This window comes from Salvelinus namaycush, chromosome 17 (assembly GCF_016432855.1).
Source record: "Salvelinus namaycush isolate Seneca chromosome 17, SaNama_1.0, whole genome shotgun sequence".
NCBI lineage: Eukaryota > Metazoa > Chordata > Actinopteri > Salmoniformes > Salmonidae > Salvelinus > Salvelinus namaycush.
Genome location: NC_052323.1, coordinates 16,499,879 through 16,511,609, shown reverse-complemented (window position 1 = coordinate 16,511,609; position 11,731 = coordinate 16,499,879). Strand labels below are relative to the sequence as shown.

The 11,731-nt window shown below is 40.4% G+C and overlaps 1 protein-coding gene across 1 annotated transcript; it reads right to left on the bottom strand.

The window, feature by feature from the left end:
• Positions 1-2,918: 2,918 nt before the first annotated feature.
• Positions 2,919-10,141, bottom strand: LOC120062357 (cytochrome b-245 heavy chain-like). The gene is made up of 13 exons (XM_039012275.1): positions 10,097-10,141; positions 9,698-9,793; positions 9,333-9,443; positions 8,979-9,063; positions 7,427-7,572; positions 5,067-5,248; positions 4,850-4,976; positions 4,643-4,735; positions 4,294-4,535; positions 3,897-4,059; positions 3,473-3,619; positions 3,239-3,363; positions 2,919-3,066 (listed from the first exon to the last, which is right to left on the bottom strand). The coding sequence occupies exons 1-13, from the start codon at positions 10,139-10,141 to the stop codon at positions 2,940-2,942; spliced, it is 1,689 nt and encodes a 562-aa protein (XP_038868203.1). The 3' UTR covers positions 2,919-2,939.
• Positions 10,142-11,731: the final 1,590 nt, after the last annotated feature.

Genomic DNA, 11,731 nt, shown 5'->3' with positions numbered 1-11,731 from the left:
GTATCAGTTATCTTGCCCAAGCTACCATTTCTGTAAAAGCAAATTAACAATTTTCGGTACATTGGCAGTGTACATTTTGTTACACCCCCATAAAGTAGTGTAGAAATTGCCCCTGAGAAGAGTGACTTTGATTTCTCTGCTATCTAGAGAAATCTTATTTCCCTTATCAAAATCTCCAATATTTAGATAATGTGGGGGGCAAACAAAATCCAATGGTTAGCCTGGGCCACATGTGTAACACCACTCCATCACAGGTAACCTACCAAACAACTCCCTACACTTTAGTGAATATCTTACTCATCCATGTGTCATTTAATGGCAATCATTTTAACAAGATGAGCTATTCTGTACAAAGGTCTTCGATTATTAACAGTAAGTGACTTCATACATCATGATTCATTGTGAAAAGCGGGAAGCAAAGGAGCCAGCCAATCCCTGAGTAGTGCAGATATAACAAAGCTTTTGTCTCTGTGTGCAAGGCTTGTCGGTTTTCTGTAGAAGAGGTAGAATCTAAAAAGGTATTCAAGTTATGTAACACACCCATATAGTCACTGAGGCAGCCAGCTTTCAGTCCAAGATTTATGCCCCCAACTTTTTGCAGACTTTTCTGAAAGGTATCAACTCCACCATGGCTTGTTGACCAAAGCCTGTAGGGAAATGAAAGGGGTTTTTCTAGTAAAGTTCTGGCTAGCCAGTTCAAATAATTACTAGAACATATCTGACGTTTTGAGTTCAACTGTAGCCAACTTTTTATTAACCATAACAGGAAAATTTAACACATTACAAGGTAATTATTTACAAGTATGGCGAGTTTCTAACTTACTGTTTGTCAGTGGTGTAAAGTACTTAAGTAGTACTTTCAAGTATTTTTATTTAAGTTGTTTTTTAGGGTATCTTTACTTTACTATTTATATTTTTGAGTACTTTTACTTCACTACAATCCTAATGACAATTATGTACTTTTTACTCCATACATTTTCCCTGACACCCAAAAGTACGTGTTACATTTTGAATGCTGAGCAGGTCAGGAAAATGGTCTAATTCACACACTTATCAAGAGAACATCCCTGGTCATCCTACTGCCTGTGATCTGGAGGACTCACTAAACACATGCTTCGTTTGTAAATGATGTCCGAGTATTGGAGCGTGGCCGTAGCTATCCGTAAATGTAAAAAACAAAACAATGCCGTCTGGTTTGCTTAATATAAGGAATTTGAAATGTATACTTTTTGATACTTAAGTATATTTTCACAATTACATTTACTTTTGATACTTAAGTATATTTAAAACCAAATACTTTGAAACTTTTACTCAAGTTTTGACTTTTACTTAAGTCATTTTCTATTAATATATCTTACTTTTACTCAAGTATGACAATTGGGTACTTTTTCCACCCCTGCTGTTTGAGAATGTGAACAAATGAAAGCAGTGCATTGCAGTTTGTCCTATCGGAGAAATGTAAAAATGATCAATAGAGCGCAATAGTAGTGGTGTCTTTTGTAGGCACTAACAGAGGCTGAGTCCACCATGGCTCGTTGGCCAACACCTATGGGGAAATGTTTTTGGGGGGGATAAATGCTGAAAATAAGGTCTGTGGTAAACACAGGCTTATGAGATCGTATACGTTTTGTTCTATGAGATAACCTTCATCAGCAAACATACGTTTTTGTGAATTTTGAAGCATTTATGTAATAAAAATTACAACAAAGCACATTAAGGCTGCAAGATGCATAAAGGTCATGTTAACTGACTGATAATATATCATAGAACAAAATGTATAAGATCTTCTAAGCCTGTGTTAACCTCAAACCTATTTATCCCAAAACCCTATTCTTTCTCCATTAATTTTCCCCATAGGAATGACTGAATGAACCAGAAGTTTAACAAAGATTTTTTAAACTAACCCAAGATGGACCACAGCCTGTCATTTCCAATGGGAACAAATGAGTGATAGTGGGCAGAACAAGGAAGGAGGTGGCCAGAGCCAAGCACGAGCTAGTGAGATCCTATTGGTGCGTTCTAACAAACATTTGCATATTTCCGTTAGGGAACGCCTACTCTGTGAAGTGCGTGTGTGCAATAACTCAATTCACCTTTGCGCTCCTTCTAAACAACACAATTTTTTACAACTTTGGCAAAGGGTAAAATCTACAAAACTTAGTCCACTCAGTTCGTAACAGATTATCTTTTTGGAACATAAAACTGTATTGAGATCAAATGTTTCATCGATGTGAAAATGCGAGAGAATTTCAGACAAAATCCATCTCATTCCATCTTCTCCCACTGATAGCCACTGGGCGTGGAAATGCCAAGGGGATGCTTACACTACAAACTGGCGAGCTCAATGCTGCTTGCTGCACCAGGTTATCATGACAACGGTCGCAACAACATGGTCAAAGTTGAATGTGTCTTGCTCAGTTGCTGCCTAAGTAATTCCTATAATAAAATATGAATGCCGACAAGAAACGTGGTAAAGATGGGGCTGTTTGAAAGGGGATCATATAAACATTGTCCAATTGTTTTTACAGGCAACATACTGTGGTGGGCTCCCAAGTGGCGCAGCGGTCTAAGGCACTGCATCTCAGTGCTAGAGGTGTCACTACAGACCCTGGTTCGATTACAGGCTGAATCACAACCGACCGTGATTGGGAGTCCCATAGGGCGGCGCACAATTGGTCCAGCGTCGTCCGGGTTTGGCCGGGGTAGACCGGCATTGTAAATAAGAATATGTTCTTAACTGACTTGCCTAATTAAATAAAGAAATAAAAAAAATACTGTGAATCCTATGTGAAAGAAATATTAGACAACGTACCAGGATTGGTCATCGTTCATTGTGTTCAGATGAATGGTCTAAAAGCATCTCTGTTGCCAACATTTTGGAAGACCAAAGATACAGCTTTTCCTTCAAGTGGAGCAGATTGTTTTGCTCATTGTTTTGCTCAGAAGTTCTCCTTGTTGAAGTAGAATTTGGTCTTTCGGGGATCGACATCCGTGTATTTGACACATTTCTTTGACAAGACAGTAGCCAAGACTGCAGGGCCACATAAGAATGTGCCCACCACTGACCTGTGGACATTGATAAGAGACCAAAATATATAGTCATTTAGTCAATGTAGGGTACACACCAAGCTATATGTTTTAGAAGTAATACCACTGCTATTAACTACCAACTGCAATGTCCAAAATGGATTTATAAGGGGAATACTGTCATGTCAAAATGTGTTGTAAACAAACTTACGTCGGATTCTCTTTGCGCACTTGTTCAAACTCCTTATCCCAGTTGGGCCTGCCGTAGTTGGTTTTCTGCTTCAGACCAGTGACCACATCTGTGTCCGCATCCGCATGAACCATCACATGGTTTGCCTATGGGGAAGAAAGATAGTGAACAGACGCTACCACAACTACTGCATGTCTCACAGTGGAATATGGTAATACAGATTGTTGGTGGGTGTATGTATGCTGCCTCACGTACATGGCTCTGATCCCATCCAGTGAGGTAGAGTTTGTAGGTGAGGAAGCTTCCCATGCCTCTTTCCTCCATCTCCCTCTCCAGCAGCTGCAGCAGATCTGCAAACCACTCAAAGGCATGCGTCTCTCTGCACAACCAATAGAAGTAGATCTGCAACCAGGAAGTAAACATGAGAATGTGATTTCAAACAAAGGCATGACATGCCATGCTGGCAATAGTCCATGAAAAATGAGCATGTTCACATAGAAAGAATCCAAGGTTTACGTGACCCTTTGCTTAAGAAACAAAAAATGCTTTGTGTCAGACAACATTCAGGTGCATCATGGAATCTTTCCACTTTGTAAACGTGCTAGACTGGTTAGCAGCATTAAAGCTGTCTGGTTAGTCACTTCAATGGAAAGCCATAGAGTATCAATGTGTTCCCTACCTTTCTGGTGCGTAGCTTTGGGTTGGAGTCTTTGAATTTGTACCAGATGGACTTGAGGATGGAGGCGAAGGGGGTGACTCCAATGCCAGCGCCAACCAGCATGGCAACCTCGTAGTCAAACACATCCTCACTGGCCGTACCAAACGGTCCGTCTACACCCATTCTGAGGGACAGGTCAAAGGTCGAGCAATGGCAAACAGGAAGGGAGGGCAGAAAGATTTGACCAGCTAAGCCTAATTCCTATGCATTCAGGAATGGTTTCCAATTTAAAATCTGTGCATGTAACTTTATCACAGAAATGCTGCATTGATGCGCCTTATCCTTATCCACTGAGCTGAGGATCTTGCTGCTACAGAATAAGCCATTGTCTGCTTTTCTATAAAGAGGAGTAAATTACTTGGGTCCCTCAGCCCCCTCAGGAAGCTGCTCCACAATGCTGATTAGTTTCTGGGTCCAGTCACCCACGGAGCGGATGTGCACACTGAAGAAGTCCTCCTCGGGGGCCGAGGTCATGGTGAAGGGGTGCCACTCCAGCTGGGAGATGGCTGGGCAGTTGAGGAAGACATACTGACCCACGTCCATCTTGAAACCGTTCTTCACCAGCTGCAGCTCCAACACTTTGGATGGTCGAATAACTATCTAAGAGAGGAGAGTTGTAGAGACAGATGTTGATTATCTGTTAATGGAATGGAAAACACAATTATTGTCAATTACAAAGAAAATGTACTTGTTACTGCAGTGCACACCTTTCTGTATTTGACAGTCTGCATGTAGCGGATGAAGCGCAGCAAGCGCTCGCACACATAGAGGATCATGGGACCGATCACCCACATCCAGGTCTGTAGGGACAAGGGAACACAGGATATACAGTTTCTGAGACAATTCTCTTACCATGAGGCCTGGTATTCACAGAAGTTATTTTGGGTTGTAGGTGTCATTGAGGAATCTCTTACCTGTGGGAACCCCCCTGCAAACTGGGGAACGGGACACTCCTGAATCTTCCCCCAGTCATCTATTCGATCTTTACAGAAGGTGGCATTATGTGGTGGATTGGTGGTGGTCTGACTTCGCACGATGCGTCTGTAGACAAAGGACAAGGCCATTTACTCTTGATCTAAAACAAATATTTCTACATTAAATTAATGTGAGCTGGGACTGAGAGAGCCTTACCCGGCTCCATGGATGACCAGCCCAGCGAAGAAGACGATGAAAAGGTGGTGTGTGAACCAGAAGACCTCGAAGTAGCTGCGCCTGATGACCTCCATGGATGAGGTGATCATGAGGATGAGTGACAGCGTGATGATTACGCCTGTGATCCCCGCGACGGTGGTGAACACCAGGAGGGTCGGCGTCTGAGACAGAAGGAGCCAATCAGAATACACTCAAGTCAGTTACATTACCTCTATGCCTATATAAGACATCTAAAATTACTCTGTGCCAGGTGTTTTTTCTGATGACCAGACCTGACTAGTAAAACCTCTGTGCCTTAGTTATAATAACATACAAAGCATTATAATACAGTACTATATATATATATATATATATATATATATATATATATATATATATATATATATAAGTTTACACACACTTAGGTTGGAGTCATTAAAACTCGTTTTTCAACCACTCCACAAATTTCTTGTAAACAAACTATAGTTTTGGTAAGTCGGTTAGGACATCTAATTTGTGCATGACACAAGTAATTTTTCCAACAATTGTTTACAGACAGATTATTTCACTGTATCACAATTCCAGTCGGTCAGAAGTTTACATACACTAAGTTAACTGTGCCTTTAAACAGCTTGGAAAATTCCAGAAAATTATGTCATGGCTTTAGAAGCTTCTGATAGGCTAATTGACATCATTTGAGTCAATTGGAGGTATACCTGTGGATGTATTTCAAGGCCTACCTTCAAACTCAGTGCCTCTTTGCTTGACATCATGGGAAAATCAAAAGAAATCAGCCAAGACCTCAGAAAAAAATGGTAGACCTCCACAAGTCTGGTTCATCCTTGGGAGCAATTTCCAAACGCCTGAAGGTACCACGTTCATCTGTACAAACAATAGTACTCAAGTATAAATACCATGGGACCACGTAGCCGTCATACCACTCAGGAAGGAGACGCGTTCTGTCTCCTAGAGATGAACGTACTATGGTGCGAAAAGTGCAAATCAATTCCAGAACAACAGCAAAGGACCTTGTGAAGATGCTGGAGGAAACAGGTACAAAAGTATCTATATCCACAGTAAAACGAGTCCTATATCGACATAACCTGAAAGGACACTCAGCAAGGAAGAAGCCACTGCTCCAAAACCGCCATAAAAAAGCCAGACTACAGTTTGCAACTGCACATGGGGACAAAGATCGTACTTTTTGGAGAAATGTCCTCTGGTCTGATGAAACAAAAATAGAACTGTTTGGCCATAATGACCATCGTTGTGTTTGGAGGAAAAATGGAGATGCTTACAAGCTGAAGAACACCATCCCAACCATGATGCACGGCTGGTGGCAGCATCATGTTGTGGGGGGTGCTTTGCTGCAGGAGGGACTGGTGCACTTCACAAAATAGATGGCATCATGAGGAAGGAAAATTATGTGGATATATTGAAGCAACATCTCAAGACATCAGTCAGGAAGTTAAAGCTTGGTCGCAAATGGGTCTTCCAAGTGGACAATGACCCCAAGCATACTTCCAAAGTTGTGGCAAAATGGCTTAAGGACAACAAAGTCAAGGTATTAGAGTGGCCATCACAAAGCCCTGACCTCAATCCTATAGAAAATTTGAGGGCAGAACTGAAAAGGCATGTGCGAGCAAGGAGGCCTACAAACCTGACTCGGTTACACCAGCTCTGTCAGGAGGAATGGGCCAAAATTCACCCAACTTATTGTGGGAAGCTTGTGGAAGGCTACCCGAAACGTTTGACCCAAGTTAAACAATTTAAAGGCAATGCTACCAAATACTAATTGAGGGTATGTAAACTTCTGACCCACTGGGAATGTGATGAAAGAAATAAAAGCTGAAATAAATCATTCTCTCTACTATTATTCTGACATTTCACAAGTGGTGATCCTAACTGACCTGACAGGGAATTTTTACTAGGATTAAATGTCAGGAATTGTGAAAAACTGAGTTTAAATGTATTTTGCTAAGGTGTATGTAAACCTCTAACTTCAACTGTGTGTGTGTATATATATATATATATATATATATATATATATATATATATATATATATATATATATATATATATATATATATATATATATTCCAATGGCCAATAGCTGCTAGGGTAAAACCTATGGTGGAAAGCTATTTAGGGGGCTGTCAATGTTTTGACCTCTAGCTGAACCAATCCTCCCATAACAATGTGTAAACTGATATTTTAAACTGTAGTACTTTGTATTTTAATTGTTTGAAACTTTATATACTGCTTTTTTGACCAGGTCTCTTGCAAAGGAAATGTTTAACCTCAATGAGACCAACCTGGTAAAATAGAAATCAAATCAAATAAAAAATTGTAAGCCGTACAGTGGTTGTAGAACGGATTGGGTTCAGGAAGGTGGTGTTTCCTGAGTCATCCAGGCTGGACAGGGCCGTGCTGAGGTCATCATACTCCCCAAGCCTGCTATTATAGTACCACTCCACATTCAGCAAATGGGCAATGGTGTGAACAGCTGCACCAAAACGAGGAAAAGAAACAGCAACATTTCAATTAGGACAGAGAATAGAGATTCATCATATTTGTTCAACAGGATAATACACACCCAAATTTGACATCCATTTAGGTCAATGAAGGTTAATTAGTTGGTCTCCGCAGCAATGTTCCAACATCTAGTGGAAAGCCTTCCCAGAAGAGTGGAGAATGTTATGGCAGCAAAGGGGGGACCAACTCCATATTAATGCCCATGATTGTGTAATGAGATGTTCGATGAGCAGTGTCCACATACTTTTGGTCATGTAGTGTATCTTGAGTAGTACATCTAAAGATACTGGAGGAATCATGTTCCCATGTTCTATTGAAAGTGTCACACACAGTGCTGTGAAAAAGTATTTTTTCCCAGGCATAATGGGACCCCTTCCTCAGGATCTGGACGACTTGCCTTAATAGAAGGATCCATGAATTCTGCTCTGTATCAGATAATTCTACAGGAGAATGTCAGGCCATCCGTCTGTGAGCTGAAGCTAAAGGGCAACTGGGTCATGCAGCAAGACAATGATTCAAAATACACAATCAAGTCTACAAGAAAATGGTTAAAAAGCAACAACAAAATATATGTTTTGGAATGGCCTAGTCAAAGTCCAGAACTAATCCCAATTGAGATGTTGTGGCAGGACTTGCTTGAAAACCGACAAATGCCACTGAGTTAAAGCAGTTCTGCATGCAAGAGTGGGATAAAATTCCTCCACAGCGATATGAGAGACTGATCAACAACTACAGGAAGTATTTGGTTGGAGTCATCACAGCTAAAGATGGCACAACCAATTGAGTGTAAAGTGGCAATTACTTTTCACGTAGAGGCATTGAGTGTTGCATAACTTTGTTCATTAAATAAATAAAATAAGTATATATTTTTTGTTATATGTAAACTCAAGTTCCCTTTATTTAATACTAGGTTTTGGTTGAAGATCTGCTAACATTCAGTATAAAAAATATGCAAAAGTAGAGAATCAGAGAGGGGGCAAATACTTTTTCACGGGACTGTATGTTTTCTAAAGGCTGGGCTGTTTCCTTTGTCCTTCTTGAGACAGACTTTGTGAGAGCTCTAGTCTCTCCGAGGTCAGGACTTTCCCATATAATACAATACACTCTAAGTCAATATTTAGCTTCAGTATCCCTTTATCTAGCATAAGTCAAGGGGTGAAAAAGACAAAGATAGATTTATTATCGCATATGCCTTCACCACAATGAGAAAGTGTTATATTTTGTGGTGACTAAATAAAACTGGTAAAAATGTCACATAAATCTTGCATGCTTCATAAGTACTGTTGACTAAAATTGAGTAGAGTATGTATCTCTGCAAAAGGCTTCAGGTTAGGGGTTTTCAGCTGGTTATCTGACCAGCAAGCAAGTGTTCCATACCTGTCATCAGCCCAATCATGTAGGCCACCAGCTTGTGGAAACTGATATTTTTGTCCAACTGTTTCCTCATAGTTCGCCCACAGCACTAAAACAGCATCACAAGAACGTTTAAGAAAAATCATAATGAAGATTACAATCAAAGTCAATTAAAGGCCATGAACCTTTATCATCTATTAGAAAAACAATTCAACTATACAAGTCTGTTCCATTATAGGTGGCATCAGACAATATGACTACACAGTCATTTACAGAACACAGGGAATTACAGCCACAATATTCTCTGATGACAAATTAGACACTTGCACAATGAATGTCCCCGCCCTTGGCCCAGCCCTTGGCACTAGAAAGTCTTACCATGAAGGAGCCGCGAATGAGAGACAGCAGGTTACGACACACGGGCAGCAGAATCAGCAGGCAGTTGAAGTTGAGGACGGCTGCAGGGGCTCTGGCCCAGGCCAATGCAGACTGAAAGCCCAAAGACACCCATGTCAACTTGTGTAATGTGTTATCCTATACATACTCTCTTTGACATCTGTCCTATCATTAGGAATGGTGTAAGCTACAGGTAGAACTCAATTAAAACTGCAATTATATAGAATTAAAAAACTCAACGGACATCGGAAAATTGCATACTTGTCCTATTTAAGTCAAATGCATGGATCATTGAGCACGTACTATGTTTATACTACCTAAGGCCTAAATAGTATGGTAAGACTCACCCCTAAAATGTGGCGTGTGTAGAAAAACTGATCCCCCAAGTCGTAGAAGAAATAGAACCAAAGGAACAGGAATATGTTGATGGCCATCCAGACCAGCTGTAAATCCAGCCAGGACGAGGTCATTACCCAAACAGCAGGATCGTGACTATTGTATGTTATTTCATTGTATTTTTTACTATTAAAAATAACATATATTTTAGGGTTTCAGTAAGGCTAACCCTAGTTATATTATATATTTTGCGCATTTGGAGAGATATTGCGCATCTGGGTCATCACTCAGATGGGCTTTGTCTGGCAGTCCAGATAACAGCCCAAATAAATGTATCTCATTCTTCTACCTTATACAATAACTATAGACTACACTGTCGAAGATGATTAAGGTAATAGTCATGTTCTTACCAGTATGAAGGATGACAGTCCATGGTTAATGATCCAGTTGCCCATTTTGAAGGACTTTCGCCATCCACCAGTGACGCTACTGGTCTTTACATCGTTACCTGTTGTTTTTATACCGCGTATGTTCACACCCCGCCTATTTAACGTCAGTCACTAGTCCAAGTTATGACATGAGGAAAAGTACAGTCCATAAAATTGCATTACTCAAGGAGTAAAGTAATCCTTTGTGTTTGTTGAAAGCGAAATATCAGCATGCCATTCCTCACGTCTGTGGAATGAGGAAGAATTGTATTTTTTTGACTGAATGTAGCTGGCTCTTGGGCTCCAAGATGAGGGCGGTTTTTTGAACAATTGAGAAAGAGCCAGACCGCCCAACTATATCCATCTCTGTCTGCATCTATAGGCCTCACGTTAACTTTCCCATGGCTCTATATGTTTTTTGGAAAGCAATATCAAGGGTACTAGTACATTTTTTAAAGACAAAATATGATTTATATTACATCATTTTAAAGTAAAGTAACAAAGCAGTGGTTAAGGCACTATCTTCATATATTCTATAATACTTTAGAAAACAGTGGCGTACCGCAGTTTCGTGGGCCCAGCCAGGTCTGGTTCATCCCTATTGTTTAAGTGAAAGACGGACAATTTATGTCAGCCGGGCAAGTTGAGCCTGCTGTGTTTGTCCCATTAGGCAGGGGATTTTTTAATACGTTTTTTTACCTGTTACACTGGAATAGTAACTTTTGGTCAGGGTGAACAGAGCGCGAGCCATTTAATCCTATTGCTCCGGCTGAGATACTGTACACTGGGCTGCCTGTGTAAACGCAGCCAAAGTGATAAATCAGTTGCAAAACGGTTTAATATGGGCTATGATGAAAACAGAGTTTTATAATCAGGTCATATAGTTTTAAAGTCCTGGAAAAACACCTTGCCCTGTAGGGAGGATGTAAACCCTGTAAAACTGCATAAACCGTGTACTTTTTCATATGAATTATATTTTAAAAATAGACTAACAGGGGACTTTCCATTACACAGGCAACTGTGATTAGTCAACTAACAGGGTTGTGCTTGCATCATGTAGGCCCAGGAATGGGAATGACCTGCACCCAAAACCCTTAAGTTGCATCCCTGTGTAGGCCTATATACAGTCTAGCCTGTCATTACTATTTGTTGATTTGATTTATTCATCAATAATTTTGGATTTAAAAGGCCTAGGTATCCTAGCCAACTGAAGTTTGAATATAAACCACATTTTATCACATTCACATTTTATCTTAACACAGATCAATTAGCTTAGGCTATAAATACAGTATGATTGATTTGCAGTTGTTTTCAGTTTTAATAGCCCATCTGCCATAAATTGTCTGTCTTTCTCTTAAACAATGGGGATGAACCAGAAAGATAAGTTCCAGGCTAGGTCTACTGGAATTCCTTCCAGTTTTTCACCAACAAAACAAAAATATATCTCTCTCTCAGCTGGGCAACTTTAGAGCAGGCTCAACTTGTCCAACGGCTCAGTTCACTTGCCCCAGGCAATAGTGCAACCCTTAAGGTCCCTGCTACAACTTGGTTCAGGAGTTTTGCTAAGTTACCATCAGGAGAAAGAAAATTGTACAACTGACTAGGTATCCCCCTTTC

Bases quoted from the DNA above. Each gene is read 5' to 3' on its own strand.
- LOC120062357 (XM_039012275.1), bottom strand. From the start codon at position 10,141: ATGGGCAACTGGATCATTAACCATGGACTGTCATCCTTCATACTG. The intron at 9,444-9,697 runs GTGAGTCTTACC...TTGGGCTTTCAG, and splicing joins ACACACGCCACATTTTAGGG to TCTGCATTGGCCTGGGCCAG. The intron at 4,977-5,066 runs GTAAGGCTCTCT...CTTTGTCTACAG, and splicing joins CTGGTCATCCATGGAGCCGG to ACGCATCGTGCGAAGTCAGA.